The sequence below is a fragment of the Ischnura elegans genome, chromosome 5 (assembly GCF_921293095.1).
Source record: "Ischnura elegans chromosome 5, ioIscEleg1.1, whole genome shotgun sequence".
NCBI classification, from domain to species: Eukaryota; Metazoa; Arthropoda; class Insecta; order Odonata; family Coenagrionidae; genus Ischnura; species Ischnura elegans.
Window position 1 is genome coordinate 44,767,300 of NC_060250.1, and position 14,072 is coordinate 44,781,371.

A 14,072-nucleotide genomic window follows, 5' to 3' on the forward strand; every position below is an offset into this window, starting at 1 on the left:
TGGGAAACCACGTATGGTCTACCCTTCACCAATTGTCGTCTGCCCTCTAACAGTAAAATCCATGGAAATGTTATCAATTACGATTACCGTTCAACCGTGAGAGGACGTCGGAGTTAAGTGCGTGAATGAATGACCGATTAAATGCTATTTAAGAAATTATATCAGCCTTTCTTTGATAGAATTCAAATTGTTCTATTCCACACAGCATTTATAAAAAAACTCTACCGGTTTCGACCCTTTCAGGTCATTATCAAGAGGTAACAGAACCTAAGGTTGAATTATTAAAGTCGAAGCTGGTCGTGTCTTTACTAAATGCTGTGTGAAATATATCAAAGTTTATTTTTGATTCTATCACGCCACCATTCCACGAAGGCTGCACGTTTCGTCAAAAACTGCTACGGGCGTACAGACAGTGTTATCCAGATGTTAAGCGAGTTAGGCTGGGAGCCGTTGGAGACTCGGAGGCTGCGCGCTAGGCTTAGATTGCTTGAACAATTGAGAATGGATATCTTTAAGAGCGACACAGAGAACATAATATTAGAGCCACACTATATTTCCAGGTCCGATAGATGTGATAAATTAAGAGAGTTGTTTTGCCGAACGGATAGATATGCGAATTCGTTTTTCCCCCGAACCATAAAGGACTTTAATAAACGCTAGTCCCAACTTCGTATGAGCACTTAATTTTTTTTAGCTGTAAACGGCTGGTGTCCTAACACCCCCTGCCACACGCCTTTTAGGCGGCTTGCGGGGTATTATGTAGATGTAGATGTAGATGAAAGAGACTCGCGAACCATTGATTTGATACGGAACATCTTTTAGATTGGGCACGTGCGTTCACGATAAAAAAAGTTAGAATCACCATATCATATGGCGTGCTATCCATACAACTTACTTCCACATATTATCACTATGCTTCCGAAAAACAAGTGGACATAAAAAACTAGGAAGAAATAAAAAGTGAATTGAAATAGGCAATCGAACCTATTTGCGACGTAAGTCGTGAAATGAGAAGTTAGGATACTACCAAGTTGCAGAATGCTTGAGATCTGTTAAGATTTGAATCTGATTCGGAAAATAATAACTTTAAAATAAGGAAAATGGACAATGCATCCATGCAAATATGTAGAAATCTCAAAAATTTTAAAGTATGAGCAATGATTCGAAGCTTTGATATTATTTGAATTTGCGAAAATCATAAAAATATATGTAGCTGCTATGAAATCGAGTACTGGTTTTTTAATGTCAGTGTAGATTCAACTGTATTTTTCATCAGCCAATATTGTAAATTGATATTGGTTGGTTGCCATGTTTAAGCAGTTAAGGTCACTTAAACTAGAGGCCATGAATGGAAGAATTCATAGACTTGAATTTTTGCACCAGAAAAAAATCAACTAACATTATAAAACCGACCCAAAGTGATATTAACCTTATATCATGAATGTATGAGAGAGGGATTTTGTTTTCAAATGAGAAGCCAAAAATTATTTTTAACGTATGAACGTAAAAAAAACTGGTTTACTTCGAAAAACCTTGTACAGAATTCTTCACTTGCAACAAGTAAATAACATCAGTTGTATAAAATGTGTGTATACATATACATATTTATAATATAATACAATATAAAAACATTTAAAAAGTAAGCAACATGTCAGCACTCATCCTTGATTGGAGGGAGCTGCGACGACGCGAAGCCTCCGGTCGGCCGCGACGCGCGGCACCCGCCCAAAAGGAAGAGACAGCGAACGACCCGTGGGTAAAGTTCCGGTGTTCCACTCCCATCCTTCCCCTCTTATCTCTCACTTCCCCATGGAAGACGAAGAAAATAATAAAAAAACACACATGGTAACATGAAGTGGTTACAAGAAGAAGTACCCACTTTTCTGAAAGTGAGCAGAAGAATCTATATGGTGAGAGAGATCTTTGATCTGTCTACAACAAAGTCACTTGTAACACACACACAAACTTCAATTTGGAAAAGGGCAAGGAAATTTGAGCGAAGAAGATATAAGGTTGATAAAAAAAAGGAGGAGGAGAGAAATTTCTCGATACCATGAAGCATAATGTGGTGAAATTGTTCTCGAGTAAAAAAATAGATAAAAAGCATAAAAAAACGAAACTTTCTTTTTACCCACACGGCTGACACGCTTGGGGGTCGAGTTGAGAAAAGCGTGCTAAATTCTTCTCTCGTCTCTTTAACATTGATCTTTACGGTGGAGAACGCTCAGCGTTTACGCCTACGAACGCAAGATAACCTGCAAGTTATACACGCGCACCCCCGATGGAAATACGATTGGGATCGAATCACAGATATAAAAGAAAGATGGTACGCTATTTAAGGTCGCAACTTTTCCCAAAAGTGAAGGGCGACGCGTTTTGTCGAGACACCGTTCATTTCCATCCCTCTGGGGCAGAGGTCAGGAGTGTCATTTTTCGCCGAGAAGAGAGATGAGATGGGTGGGGAAGCTAAGCAGGGAAGATGATCATGCAAGAACGAACGGTCGCCCGGGCACACAATTTCCTTGCCCCAGGGCTATAGCAGGGATGACTGGCTCACGGGTGGTAGGGGCCGGGAGGAAGATGTGGAAAAAAATGAAGACTCCCTTGACGGCGGAAGATGAGCGGATTGTGTACAGGGGGGAGGCAGGCATAATTTTCCCCTTGGGGATTGGTCGAGGCAGAGCTGCGTGAAACTGCCGCAGTGGCGGGGATTTGATTTGTTTTATTTGCTTTCCGGCAGCTTGGGAAAGGACGGGTCGAAATTCGCGAGAGGCCGGCCACCTTAGCACACACTCTCCGGCGCAAGCGCTGGGAGAAAGTTATGGAAAGCGATGAGCGCACTCGAGTTCCGTCTAATTCATCTCCGGTGGAGGGGGGAAGTGGGCTGCTGGAGAAGATTTAGCGGGGTATGGCTCCGTAGAGGGGGGGGGGGGGTTGAGAAAGGCGCAATACTTTCGTGAAAAGCACGTGGAAGACAAACAGCGGGGGGTGTTTTTAGAAACGCGAGAGCTCATTGGGTTCATCGGATTTGGGCAAGGGTTATTTACCCCCAAAACCTTTTTAACACTGTGGGCAAAAAATAAATTAAAATGTTTTTGTGATAAATTTCGTTTGTGCTTCCAACTCATCCCTTTCCAAAATTCTTGCCGCGAGACCAATGAAACTCCGTGACAGCGGGTTAAATTAATTTGCCTGCTCACAACTGCCGCAAATTCCCATGGGGGCTCTTAACTGAGGATGAAAGGACTGATGAGGCTGAGCAAAGCAGTGGACAGCGATGGCGTTTTGGACTTGGCAGAGGAAGTTGAAAATGGACCTCGAGAGTTAGGTTCACTTTCTCCGCACGGGTTCTGCAAGAGAGCCTCTCGAACAGAGTGTTCACGGAGATTTGAGAGGCCGCGAACCCGGCGAAAAAGAGCAAACAATGGCTAAGGGGGACGCGAAGAGGCGTGTGGAAATGGAGAAGCGTAATTCACTCCCGTTGATTGCGCAGCGGGAGATTATTACGAGAGGTGAAAATGGACGCGAGCCAAAGACAAGAAAGATGTCACGAGCCCGGCTCAAGAGTGGACTAAGGAAGGCAGCCAAAGCTTTCGCCAGCGGTCAAGAGATGAAGTGGACGCCAAAATATCCCAACTCCTTCTCCCCACCCACCTCTTGATCCTACAGCCGGAAAATCACCCACGCGCGAGGAAAACAAGTGAGGAAGGCTGAGCGAGGTGAAACCCGGTTTTTAATGCAGCCGCCGACCGACCATCCCATTACGCGATTTAATGAACGGTCTCGTTGAAGGTTTCCACTTCCGCCGTGACCTCTAACGGTGGCGCTCCGCCTAACGCGATAATCGCAAAGTTCCCCCTCTTTTAAAGCAGTATCAGCCGCGTTAACGAAGGAAGTGAAGTTTATGATGCACAAACATCGACCCTCTTTCAAGAAAGTTCACGCAATGACCCCACATTGCTCATGGTATCGAATTCTAAAACTCTCCCCGACTCCGAGCAACACTGACCCATTTCAGGATTCGTAGATCGAGATCTTAACGAAAGGGAAAATGAAGGGAGCGAGGAAAGCCGAGATAAAATATTTCGGAAGCACATACGGTGCCGAAAGACAAGAGAGAGAGGAAAGAAAGGGAGGAGAGATATTCGCGGTCGAAGGGGTAACTCTCGGTGAGGAAGATTTGGGTAACTGGTTGTGTGAGAAACTTAAAAATAGTCCGAAGAGATTCAAACTCTTCAATCCCACCCATGGTGCTCCTCGTGCTTGGGCAGGGGTACCCAAACTTTCTCCCACACTGGCTTCCAGACCTTCTTCCACGCCGGGACCTCGTACTTCTTCCAAACTGGAACCTGGATTGACTTCCAGTCCTCCTTCCACACGAGCTTCTTGTCGGTCTTCCACACCAACTTCTTGTCGTTCTTCCAGACGAGCTTCTTGTCCGTCTTCCAGATCTTCTTCCAGACCGCCTTCCAGACGAGCTTCTTCTTCCAGACGCCCTTGGGCTTGTGTTCGTCCCAACCGTGACCGTGGGAGTCCCAGTCGCTGTGCTCGTCGTGGATCGGCACCCAGATCTTGGTCCACTCCGGAACCCAAACCTTCTTCCAGTCCGGTACCTGAATCTCCTTCCAGACTGGCACCTGGATGTCCTTCCAGACTGGCACTTGGATCTCCTTCCAGATTGGCTTCCAGATTTTCTTCCACTCTTGCTTCCAGATGAGCTTGCTTGCTGTCTTCCAGACCTTCTTCCATTCCTCCTTCCAAACTAACTTCTTCTTCCAGACGCCTTCCGGCTGGTGATGGTGGTCGTCGCCATGGCCGCCTCCTCCTCCTCCGTAGCCTCCATCGCCGCCTCCGAAGTCACCACCGCCCCCGTAGCCGCCCCCGCCGCTGCTGAAGTCCCCGCCGCCGCCCCCGCCATAGCCGCCACCGTCTCCGTGGCCACCGGAGTCACCTCCGAAGCCGCCTCCTCCGTAGCCTCCTCCGCCCCCGCTGCTACTGAATCCGCCGCCACCTCCGCTCCAGCCACCGCCTCCGCCGCCGCCGCCGCCGCCTCCGTAACCGCCACCTCCGAAGTCACCTCCGCCTCCGCCAAACCCACCGCCGTAGCCTCCTACGTCACCTCTCTTGACTATCACTTTCGCGACTCTGGTGGCAGCAGGTTGGAGCGTTGCAGGGAGAGATTACATTTATTAGTATTTTTCAGCTCTTCTACTATAATTTTTCATTGAGAGAAGATTGGAAGGATGGAGAGGATAAGGAATAAGATATGGTACTTGAGGGGATAAATTTTCGAGGAGAAACGGAGAGGACAAATAGTATGGAGCAAGTAAAGGAGTACATCCATTAAGAGAAGATTCGGTAAAGAGTGTTAGGGGGAAGTTTTTTGGGTGAGCAGGAAAGGGAGAAAATAAGAAGAGAGTTTATATATAGACAAATTAGGCCATAATGACATAATGTGCGCGAATTCCTCGGTGGAAAAATTAATTTACTTGGCCAAGGCTGAAACCAAGATCCTCCTACATCGCACCGAGGTCTTCAACCATCTTGACCTTCCAAAGAATTGCTTGCAAGTAAATTTAATAGGCTACCCATCATGCCAATGTGATAAATACTTATGTTTAGATTAATATCCCTACCACTGTATTCATGGTGACTTGAAGAGAACGACGTAGTTGAACAGTAAATAGTGGAGTAGCCATCCAAAAGCTGATGTTTAGAGTACTAACCTGGTGGATATACAATGAATAATACGTAAAGACTAATTGAGTTACGAATGCATACTTCTCTATTGAAATGATAAAAAGGGAATTGGAGGGTTCTTGTTTGCGTCCAGTCAAGGAGGTTATATTTATCTTTGAGGCATGAGCACAATTTATGGCACTTGCGAGTTAATGTCTCTGTAACGCCATACTTACATCCTAAAGACCCAGGGATACGAAATGCCCCGTAGAAAAAAAGGCTTTTTAAGCCTTAACAGGCTGCGCGCAATGAAATCTCTGATTTGGAAGGAGAATTCACGCCCAAAGATGACAGCAAGTTTGTGCGAATATATTTTGATTTAAATCGAAAAGTTGTTTCTAGATAAAAACCCGTGAATATCAGAGTATTCTAATGCATTAAATTTCAAGACATTGGGCTACAATACTTGACTAATGGCAACCCCATTTATGAAATGCAAAATAATGTCATCGGCTATTTTCTACTATGGACTGGTTTACATTTTTCCTAAGTGAGAACAATATTGATCCATAAGAAACGCAGAAAATCTCAGCAAAGCATAAAGAGGCTGTAATAGAAGTAATTCGATCGATTGGTAACGCAATAACCAAGTTTGTAGGAGAGAGAGTATAAAAAATAAGAAATATCAGAAAATTTCATCCCACTTCAAGCTCTAAAATACTTCGGTTTCTAATAAATACAATGGCATCCAACACCTAGCAATGGAGCTCTTCCCGATTGTTAAGTGACCACATTGAGATAAAGACCTCCTTCCCTTACCCTTTATCGCTCCATTACCCTTTTGCAAATTACTACCTCGAAGACGGAAAATGAAAATTTTCATGAAACCCGAAATCAAAATTTTGAATGAACAATGGAGTGATTAAATTGATTTGGGGTGAAAAAAGTAACTGGGTATCACGGAAATAGTTAGTGTACTATCAGCTCAGAACACATGTCATAATGTTTTCACTTTTTAAAAGGTAAAATTATATAATGTACAATAAGGAGTGCCTTACCCTAGTTTTCGTTCCTCTACAATGTTGTGAGGAAATATGTACTATCAAATGTACACGTTATCCCCTCACGACTGTGATTATTTAAAAAATCAAAATACTAAATAAATAAATACTAAATAAAAAAATTATAAGAAAGTCCGGAGACATTACGGAAATGGATACCCAGTACATTTTTAAAGCCACTATAACTACATGTGCATTTATGGAGTAAATGAGAAATGCATTCAAGTACCGCACTTATTAGGCTTTGGAGATCTATATATCAAGTAACTCTGTCCGGTTTCATTTCAATTCATAGGAAGATTTAGAGTGTGAGAGCATTAGAAAGGTGTTCTACGATCCAGAGATGAAAGATATGAGGTGGGAGAGGTTCAATCTTTCATTAAGAATCAGCATGTGGGTCAGAGGTACTTTCTGTACTATAAAATCTATATAGATACTAGATCTAGATACTATAAAATCTTTTTGGTCGAAAAAATATCCCATGACTTCTAGTTTTGTCTCTAAAAATTCATGGCCGTTATTGGATCTTTTCATAAGATTTAATGACGCGTCCAAAACACTTCGGAGAAATAGTTTAAAAAGTTAGAAGAAAAATGAACCACTTTTTAGTCCCGTAAAAAAATGTATTTCTCTCTAAGTAGTAGATTACAAGAGATCGAAGAAAAATTAACGAACAAATTGATTGAAAAAATAAAAGACTTCGTTTTGCGATTTTAGTGAACCAAATAATATCGCAAAAATTTCAGAGCAAACTGTGCCATTTAAGTGAAGGTCGATATGAATTTATAAGGTCAAGAAAACAGAATTAGCCATATTTAGTATAAAATTCTGAATAGGGAAGAAATAAAATTGGAGGTATCTCAAATTATCGAGTATGTACTACAAATACCCCGAGGACACTGAAAAACGGCCACAAAGTCGAGACAATAACTAGGATTCAAGATGTATGGTAAAATGGCTCGTGTGTATCATCTCAATAATTTTGAGTAATTATTATCGAAATTTCAGACTGCCATTGTTCGATTGATAGAATCCCGAATCAGGTGTCTAATGTTTATAAAGAATGTATTTATCAAAAAATACGGAATCTCAGTGAATCCGGTATTATACGCGCTATATCCAATTTATCAACTGCCTAAGGGAATTTATCTATACTCTCTATAAAAAGAGATTATAAAAAAAAGAATTCTGTTGAAAACATGATGCCATTTAAGCTATAAAAGATACTCACTCTTTCTTCTCCTCTTCGGCACGTGCAACCACAATGGCAGCAGCGGCCGCGAAGACCAACTGTAAAAGAGGAACGACATAAGCATTAGTAAAGTTGCGACTTGTGACAGATAGGAATGATAGAAATACTGTATGACTAAATTAATTTCCATTTTAACAGATCGACAGTGTCATGGAAAATTATTGTTCGGTAACAACAGAAACAAATAAACATGATACTTAAGACCAGAATAACAACTAATGTCCCAAAAAACAAAAAGAACGAAATAACTAAAGAACATAGCAAGAAATCATCTTTTCTTGTTTCCAAAAAATCCAACCACACAATGTTAGCGATAAATAGTTCTTCTCAAGACTGGAAAAAGTACTTGGGGAGATGCTCTGATATGATAGTTGAAACGAAGAGAACGAGTAATTAATAACTCTTTGAAACCTACCTTCAGGATGTATAGATTTCATTAAAATTAGATGGCTCTCGTCTGATAGTAAATCAGAAGCTGAATGCGGGAAATTACCACAAGAAATTTTGTCAAAGTTGTTCTCTCCATATGAATAAAGACCCCATAGGTGCTAGTTTCAATTGATGTAATTTAAATTCAATTATCTATATACCGCAGGTTTTAGGAAGTCGTTTTAATATTTTATTCTTATTTTTAGATAATAATAGTTACTTTAAATCTGCCACTTGATAAAATAATATTCTTCTAAAGTAGGCAAAACTTTTCTTAATCGTGCACCTGTAGTTTTGAAATAATGTAATATCAACCGGCGGACTTGAATTGAACGGTTTACGAATATTTTCGTTCAGTTCACTGAAGTCACTGGGCTCATTTTGTCACCAGATACGTGAAGCGAATGAGGTTGAATCTATTTTGGCGGTATGGATGACATAGTCGACCAGTATTCGTCTCGTGCGAAGCGTCTCGAAGCGTGCGAAGCGTCTGCATCACGCGTGGGGCGTGTATTTGCATATGCCAAATTTCGGTCACCGAATCAAACATGCTCCTCTGGCAGCGGACGCACGGAGTTTTGCATGGATATCCTTGGCATTGGCCTCGAGAGGGAGTTGCTCCTCTTTTAAACGCGGTGAAAGTAAAACGGCTCCGCGAACGAGTTCTGAATTAAAGATTCCGCAAAACGGAGCATTTGAATAACACGAGGTAACTCGTTTTATTAGCCAGCAGATGGACGTTTCATCATCACCAGTTCTGAAAGCATTGCATAATCTAAGTCGTAAATGTGTAATCATTCCTGATAATTACATTTCTCCAGTATTTCGAATGGACAGGGCGGAAATTTTCATTATTATTTTTTTACACAAACTGAGCGGAATTTTTTACCAAACTAGTGACAGTGGACGGTAACGATGTTTACCGGAGTTAAAAAATTTTTGCAGTTGGCACCAAACCTGTATAGATTTTGCTACTCTAAGTCACTGGCATAAAATTGTCACCGAATAAAAAGTTTCTCTGTTCAATGAGTGTGATAAAACAATATGCGCTGAAAAGCAATTACATATTTAATCCGGCTTTATCAACATCTATATCCATTGTCGATGACTCCCTGTTCTTTCAAGGTCAACAAAAGCATGAAAAGAAAATATGTCTGTGGTTCAAGATAAGTTCCACAACACAATTGGTATACTCCACCTGCTGGTATTGTCCGAGAGAAATGAATTCCTTCCGAACTTTCATTATTCTGTTTTTCTTTTGTGAGGCCACCAAAAAATATCTCGCATGAGTTCATTTCAAATATGGAGGTCGTCTGTCGCTTACGTCGCAAAAGAGTTGAATCAAATATCATTATGTGTAAACACAACATCGAATCTTTAGAACAATTTCCTTTCCCATCCGAAGATTTTCTCACGAAGCAGCAAGTATCACGCCAATTCCAATGATGATATTCACGTGGCATCCAAAATTTAAATATCCGTGGATGCTTGCTCATGTAAAAAAGGAATACCATTAAAGGTAGGTCTCGCTTGACGAGCAATGCCTATACATGTTAATCAATGACCCAAATGCATTGGAAATGAAAAGAATTTAATTAAAAACTCAATTGATCTAAAAAAATGTCTATTTTTCGAGGAATATAACAAGAGCATTAAGAATGGCTTTGTAGCAAAAAATCATCTCGTGAGCCTAAGACATGAAAAAACTACATTCAAAAGCATCAGCATTTGATTCTTCTGTCCGGTTTTAAATGGGTCATGTAATTATGAATTAAAGTAGGCTCATTAATAGGAAAAAAGTTGAGCACAAATCCACGCCATGGAATCAAAGATATTTTATTGAAACGTAAATTGAGGGTCGATATCAAGGGGGTACACAAGAGATTTCTTTCGATCTACGGATTCCATTAGAAGAGAAGAATGTTAAGAGAGAGACCAACTCAGAGACGTAGCTCAAACATGAGTATGTCGGTCGGAGAAAGGTTCTTCTCTCCTCGTAAAAAAAATCAAGATTACAGAAGATCCCGGAGGGAGAATAAACAAAGCAACTTTTTTCGCTTGGCTAGCCTCTCCCAGAATGGGGTAACCAGCAGGCGGAACCGAACTAGCGGGGAAAATTGAACGGTAGAAACGGCGAGGAAGAATGGAGGAGGGAGGGTGGGAGTAGAAGGAGACAGGTGAAGGAACCGAGCTCTGTAGTACGCCACCGCCGATTGAGGTAGGCTGGCGGGGCGGCTCGAGGGACATTTCCACGAGCTTTGAGTAAAGTTTTCGAGTTACTGAGTAAAGTTTTCGAGTTATCAATTAAAGTTTTCGAGTTAACGACAAAAATTTTCGAGTTATTGAGTACATTTTTCGCGTTATTGATTTAAGTTTTCGAGTTATCGAATAAAGTTGCCGAGTTATTGAGAAATGTTTTCTAGTTATTTAGTAAATTTTTCGAGTTACTGGGTAAAGATTTCGACTTATTGAGAAAATGAATTACGTGTTCATGAACTTTTCTCGGGCTCTTCAGCGCGTTGGAAAATTGTAGCCGGCCCGACGTATCGGATTCTGACAGGTCGCCGATTCAGCATTCTCAAGTCTTTTATTTCTTGAAACGTCAATAAGTAATTGAACATTAAAATTCGGCGAATTTATGCAGCTTCGCGAATGAGCGACGAGTCGGATCCAGGAACGTCGGCTACTTTCAATTTTGTTACGGGGTTGCTGGCCCGAGAAAGTTCATTCGTATTATTCGTTTATTTGTATTATTTGACAGGTTAACTTATAAGCAAAATACCAAGATGTTGTTCGAAATTAATCAAATATTAAAAGTGAAAATTTCTATAAGGAAATATATCCATCCATCACGTGTACTCGAACCATGGTCTTCAGTTTTCAAACCGAAAGTTTCAAGTTATTGCTTTTAATATGTTGGAAATTCGCCAGTACCTTATCGCTATGAAGGTAAGCTCGGTAAGAAATATCTAAATAGCACGTTGGAAAATCGGTGGCTCTTTATTCGAATCCTGGTAGTAGCGGTTGATTCATCCTCTGCAGAATTTATGAAATTTAGTTCATCTACTCTTAAGAGATATACTTAAAGTCTCATCATCGTCTAATCTATGATTTCAATAAAAAGTGAACCTGAAACAAGTACGCGCAATTTTTAGCGAAGGGTAAAATTTAAGGTGACTTCTCTTGAAAGAAACGACGAGAGGATTATGAAAGGCAATTCAAGAAGTTATCCAGGAATATTTAGCAAAGGGAAGTGAATACATAAAAGTGGATTAGGGAAAAATAAAGCAGCATATGAATCCTATGACAGCAAAACTAGAAATGAAAAAACCTACTCATTATTATCTTTCATTTATAGCATTTGAAAATGCGATGAAAACTTCGATCAAAGATACTTTCCTACTTTAGAAATACTACTTAACAACTTTTCCTGCTTAAGAATATTGTCATCACCAGGTAGTAAAAAGCCCTACACAACATTCGAGGATTAATCTGCGCATTGTTTTTGATTCACCTGTTTCCTGAGATCCCTGATTAATGTTTAAGAGACAGGAGTGAAAAACGTGGTGGCATTTCCCATTTGTTTCGGCTCGCAAAAGACGCTGGAGAATCTCCTCGACGTAATATTTCAATGCCGCTGGCCCACGGCGCTGCGGGCAGCTCTGTCGTTCACCTTGGCCAGAGGTCTGCCGCTCAAGTTTCCTTGATTTTGAAAAGCTCGGATTGTGTTGAAGATATTGCACGCGAAACAAAAGAAGAATGTTTTATGGGAACGATGGAAGGGGTGAATGTTTTTGAAGGCTTGGGAGGGATTAAAATACTTGGGAGGAAGACGGCTGGAATTTTCCCATGCTTATTTTTTTTCACAAACCTTGATATTTTTTCCTCCACTTCCTCACAAACTTATTAATTTCTCAGAATAAACGCTTTAGCGAGCAATTATCTCGTCCACGGTGTGTGGTGCGACGCGAAAGGAAGTTTTCCTTATAATATTTAATTGGCGGATTAAAATAGTCTGTTCACGGCCAGAGGCATTACGGCAGTTCATACATTTTAATTTCCGCGGATTATTCCACGATTGAACCGAGTTACCGCACCTTCGTTTTCTTCATTAATGCAAATAATCCGTTAATAAGATGAAAGCTCAATGAAACCCGTCATAAACCTCAATCCGCCGAGAAGGTTGTGAGCATTTTCATCATTAGATGCAACTTTTGAGATTTATGAGTGATTGCATGATAAGGGAAGCATCGTGACTGAATTAATTAATGCAAGCATTAGGCAGGATATAAAACCTTAGAAATAGTTTACATCTTCGAAAGAAATTTAAAATATAGATTTAAAAATCAAAATGAAGTTATAATTTTAATATAGTACTATTAATTAGCTGGAGTAAATACATTTAATAAAAAATTTGAAACCAGAGATTGCAGGTTTTTTTGACGTTTAGGATATTATGAGGGGCATTGATAATAATTTATCTGGTTGTATTTGTAATTTTAATATTTCATTTAAATATGATAGACCAGAATGATCAAAATTGTAATTTCACGATTAGTTTCAATAAGATAAATCCATATCAGTTCAATATTTTGGTTTACATAGGAGCAAAACTAGTGCAAAATATTTTGCGAACAAATGGTTCCGATAGAGAAATAAATTTGCACAAAGCGTAAGTCTTATATAGTATGATGGATGATTTTACCCACGTATACATGGATATCCATGCCTTGCAGAGATAATTAAATTTAAGTAGATATTATCCTCTACGATCAGTACCAAAAATGATGATGCGAAGACTTTTATGAAAGTACTTGGAATTTGAACACCCGAAAAAAAAGAAACCACCACCTCGTGAAAGAGGAAAGTACAATTTGAAAGGAAAGTATCCATATTGCTCCTTGTCTCCCGCCAATAAGAATCCTGAAAGTGGGTTATAGTCCAGAGTACTTTCGAGAAAAAAATGGCAACACGAAAATAGGCTTATTCCACAACATGGGGCGACGCGGTACATTGTAGCACTGACCAGTAATTTGGTGCCGCTCCTCATGGCGACGACGTAGCCCGTCGGCCGGCGACTGTTTTAAAACAGTCCTCCACCTTCTTCCTCGACGACGAGAATCGAACCGCAGTCCACCTGAGTGGGGGGATTTCGCCGATGGAGAAGAGCTCCTTGTACAAGTTCTGAGGAACACCACTGGTCCCTTTCACGGGAAGAAGTCGGATGGTTGATGGGGTTTGTGGGCTAGTCGCCGCAGACACTGCAGATCTGCGTTTGATGCCATGGGAGACTCGGGCACTGGGTTATATACCCGCGGATGGGGGAGGGGTCGCCTGGTCGGAGAAGTCGGTGTACCCTTTCCCCCTTCTGCGGCTCTTCCCATAAGATGCCAGGCAACGATGACCCTCGGGAGGAACTAAACTCACCTCCCCACCTGGGAAAAGAGACGCCCCCACCCTCTTCCCCCAAACCACAATCGCTTTCCAAAAGCACCGGCTTCCCCCAACCTCCAACACCTCTCCAGGAGAGATCCACGTGACTTCTCCCTCCAGTTCTTTTTTTTTTTAAGTCCTCCCCAACAACAACACTGGATAGAAACAAACGTGGAAGAGTGGAAAAGCCCCCCTCCCCACTCTTAAGGATTACCTCC

General features: G+C 41.1%; 1 protein-coding gene across 1 annotated transcript; it reads right to left on the reverse strand.

Annotated features, from left to right (window-relative positions):
- Positions 1 to 1,484: 1,484 nt before the first annotated feature.
- On the reverse strand, positions 1,485 to 13,689 carry LOC124158793. Its single transcript, XM_046534110.1, has 3 exons — positions 13,448 to 13,689; positions 7,972 to 8,030; positions 1,485 to 5,145 (listed from the first exon to the last, which is right to left on the reverse strand). Exons 1-3 carry the CDS (start codon positions 13,469 to 13,471, stop codon positions 4,236 to 4,238), a joined length of 993 nt encoding a protein of 330 aa, XP_046390066.1. The 5' UTR covers positions 13,472 to 13,689; the 3' UTR covers positions 1,485 to 4,235.
- Between the last annotated feature and the right edge of the window lie 383 nt (positions 13,690 to 14,072).

What these genes read in the sequence shown, in the direction of transcription:
- LOC124158793 (XM_046534110.1), bottom strand. Translation starts at nt 13,471, where the DNA reads ATGAGGAGCGGCACCAAATTACTG. An exon ending in GGAGCGGCACCAAATTACTG is followed by an intron (nt 8,031 to 13,447) that starts GTCAGTGCTACA and finishes CCTCTTTTACAG; the next exon opens with TTGGTCTTCGCGGCCGCTGC. An exon ending in GCCGAAGAGGAGAAGAAAGA is followed by an intron (nt 5,146 to 7,971) that starts GTGAGTATCTTT and finishes TGCTGCCACCAG; the next exon opens with AGTCGCGAAAGTGATAGTCA.